This window comes from Myotis davidii, unplaced genomic scaffold (genome assembly GCF_000327345.1).
Source record: "Myotis davidii unplaced genomic scaffold, ASM32734v1 scaffold64, whole genome shotgun sequence".
Lineage (NCBI taxonomy): Eukaryota > Metazoa > Chordata > Mammalia > Chiroptera > Vespertilionidae > Myotis > Myotis davidii.
In genome coordinates this window covers 4846075-4847519 of record NW_006296226.1, presented here as the reverse complement: position 1 = coordinate 4847519, position 1445 = coordinate 4846075, and the positions used below count along the sequence as shown (strand labels likewise).

General features: G+C 47.8%; 1 protein-coding gene across 8 annotated transcripts in view; it reads left to right on the top strand.

The window, feature by feature from the left end:
* Positions 1-1439, top strand: part of WDR31 (WD repeat domain 31) — a 16634-nt gene extending 15195 nt beyond the window's left edge. For 7 of the 8 annotated variants that reach the window (XM_015568793.1, XM_015568795.1, XM_015568792.1 and 4 more), the window contains one exon: positions 1-626. This exon is cut by the window's left edge and continues 430 nt beyond it. Coding sequence is in view for 1 of the 8 variants with exons in the window: in XM_015568794.1 (XP_015424280.1) it covers positions 533-627 (95 nt within the window). In the remaining 7 variants the exon portion in view is untranslated. The other variant, XM_015568794.1, reaches the window with a different exon arrangement.
* Positions 1440-1445: the final 6 nt, after the last annotated feature.

Genomic DNA, 1445 nt, shown 5'->3' with positions numbered 1-1445 from the left:
CTTCAGAAGAAATATTTATGGCTCAAATGGTGCCCTGTTAGGCCTCTGTCTTAGGCCTCTGTGCGATTCAAGACGCGCGCTCTGAGTCTGTTGAACTGACCTGTTCCATGTCTCCACAAAAGAAGGAAAAGCAAGGGGGAGAGACACTCTGCTTGCCTCAAAATTATCCACACGGGAAAGAACAGTGCCGCTCCATAGAGGAAGTAACCTGCAGACATGAGATTCAGCTCCAGGCACTGCTCCTCGGCAATGTGAAGAAGCAAAGTGAGGGCAAGAAAGCCAAAACCTTGGCTTCTACTCAAAATAGTAGAAGAGGGGGTGGCAGATCCCTGCCAGATCAGCGCGGAGGGTACGTGAAAATCGGATCTGAGATGGCTTGAAGAGGCCGACAACCCCAAGGACCTTGTCAGAATTGTAGGAGTTATCAAACTGCGTCTGTGGATAAGCAAATGGAGAGGTTGCGAGATTAATGCTGAAACATTTTTATTTGTACATTTTAATATTTTTATTGTTTTATGTAAACTCTTTCCAGGGAATGGCCAGAGTGAGGCAAAGGGAATGTCTGCAATGACAATAGGACATAGAGGAAAAAGTAGAGGCATGGACTCAACCATGTGCTCCCACTGAGCCCGCAGCGAGGAGGGCAGGGTGCTCAGATCTGCCTGTGTGGCCCCAGAAGATCAGTCCCACCTGGTACTCACAAGCCCACTTTCCTCCAGGGAAATAGAGTCCTTCCTGCCTTCAGGTAAGCCCACGCCTGAGGCACCTGCCGCTGGGGGATTCCCTTTCTGACGAAAGAAAGATTGTGCATTTGTCTCTGTGGCCCCTGCCAGCTGCTGATGCCCATGGCTGACAGCCATCTTCCTGTCTCCCTCCTGCTCCTCTGTAAGTTCAGCTCCCTCAAGCTGTCTCCACTGCCTGGGCAGGAGAATCTTAAGCTACTGCAAAGCGTCAAACCTGAGTTTGACTCTCTAGTTCTCCATTTAGCTGGATCTTGGGCAAGTTATGAAATCCTCACTTGTTATATGGGCCATAATCATGGGTTCCTCACGGGGCTGTTCTGAGGACTGAATAGAACTATATTAATGCCAAGCAAGGTACCAGGTGCTTATAAATGGTAGCCATTGGTATTTATTGCCCTCTGTCCAGACCAAATGCTCTTTTCCACACATTTATCAGTCATCTATCCTCCATAGATCTTATTTTCTAAGACTTTAGTCATTGTTCAGCTTCCCCTTTGATTCCTTAAGTTATGGCCCTTGGCACTCTGGAAACACAAAGGGATAGTGAGCACGGAAACTACTTCATTGAGCACCTAAAGGTTTAGTCTCACTCTGATTCTTGTTATCCCCATTTCACAGATGAGGACGCTGAGGCCCAGGGACGTCTAGTCCTTTGCCCAAGGTTAGACATGAGTAGGAAGGGGAAGAATTTAAATTTGAACC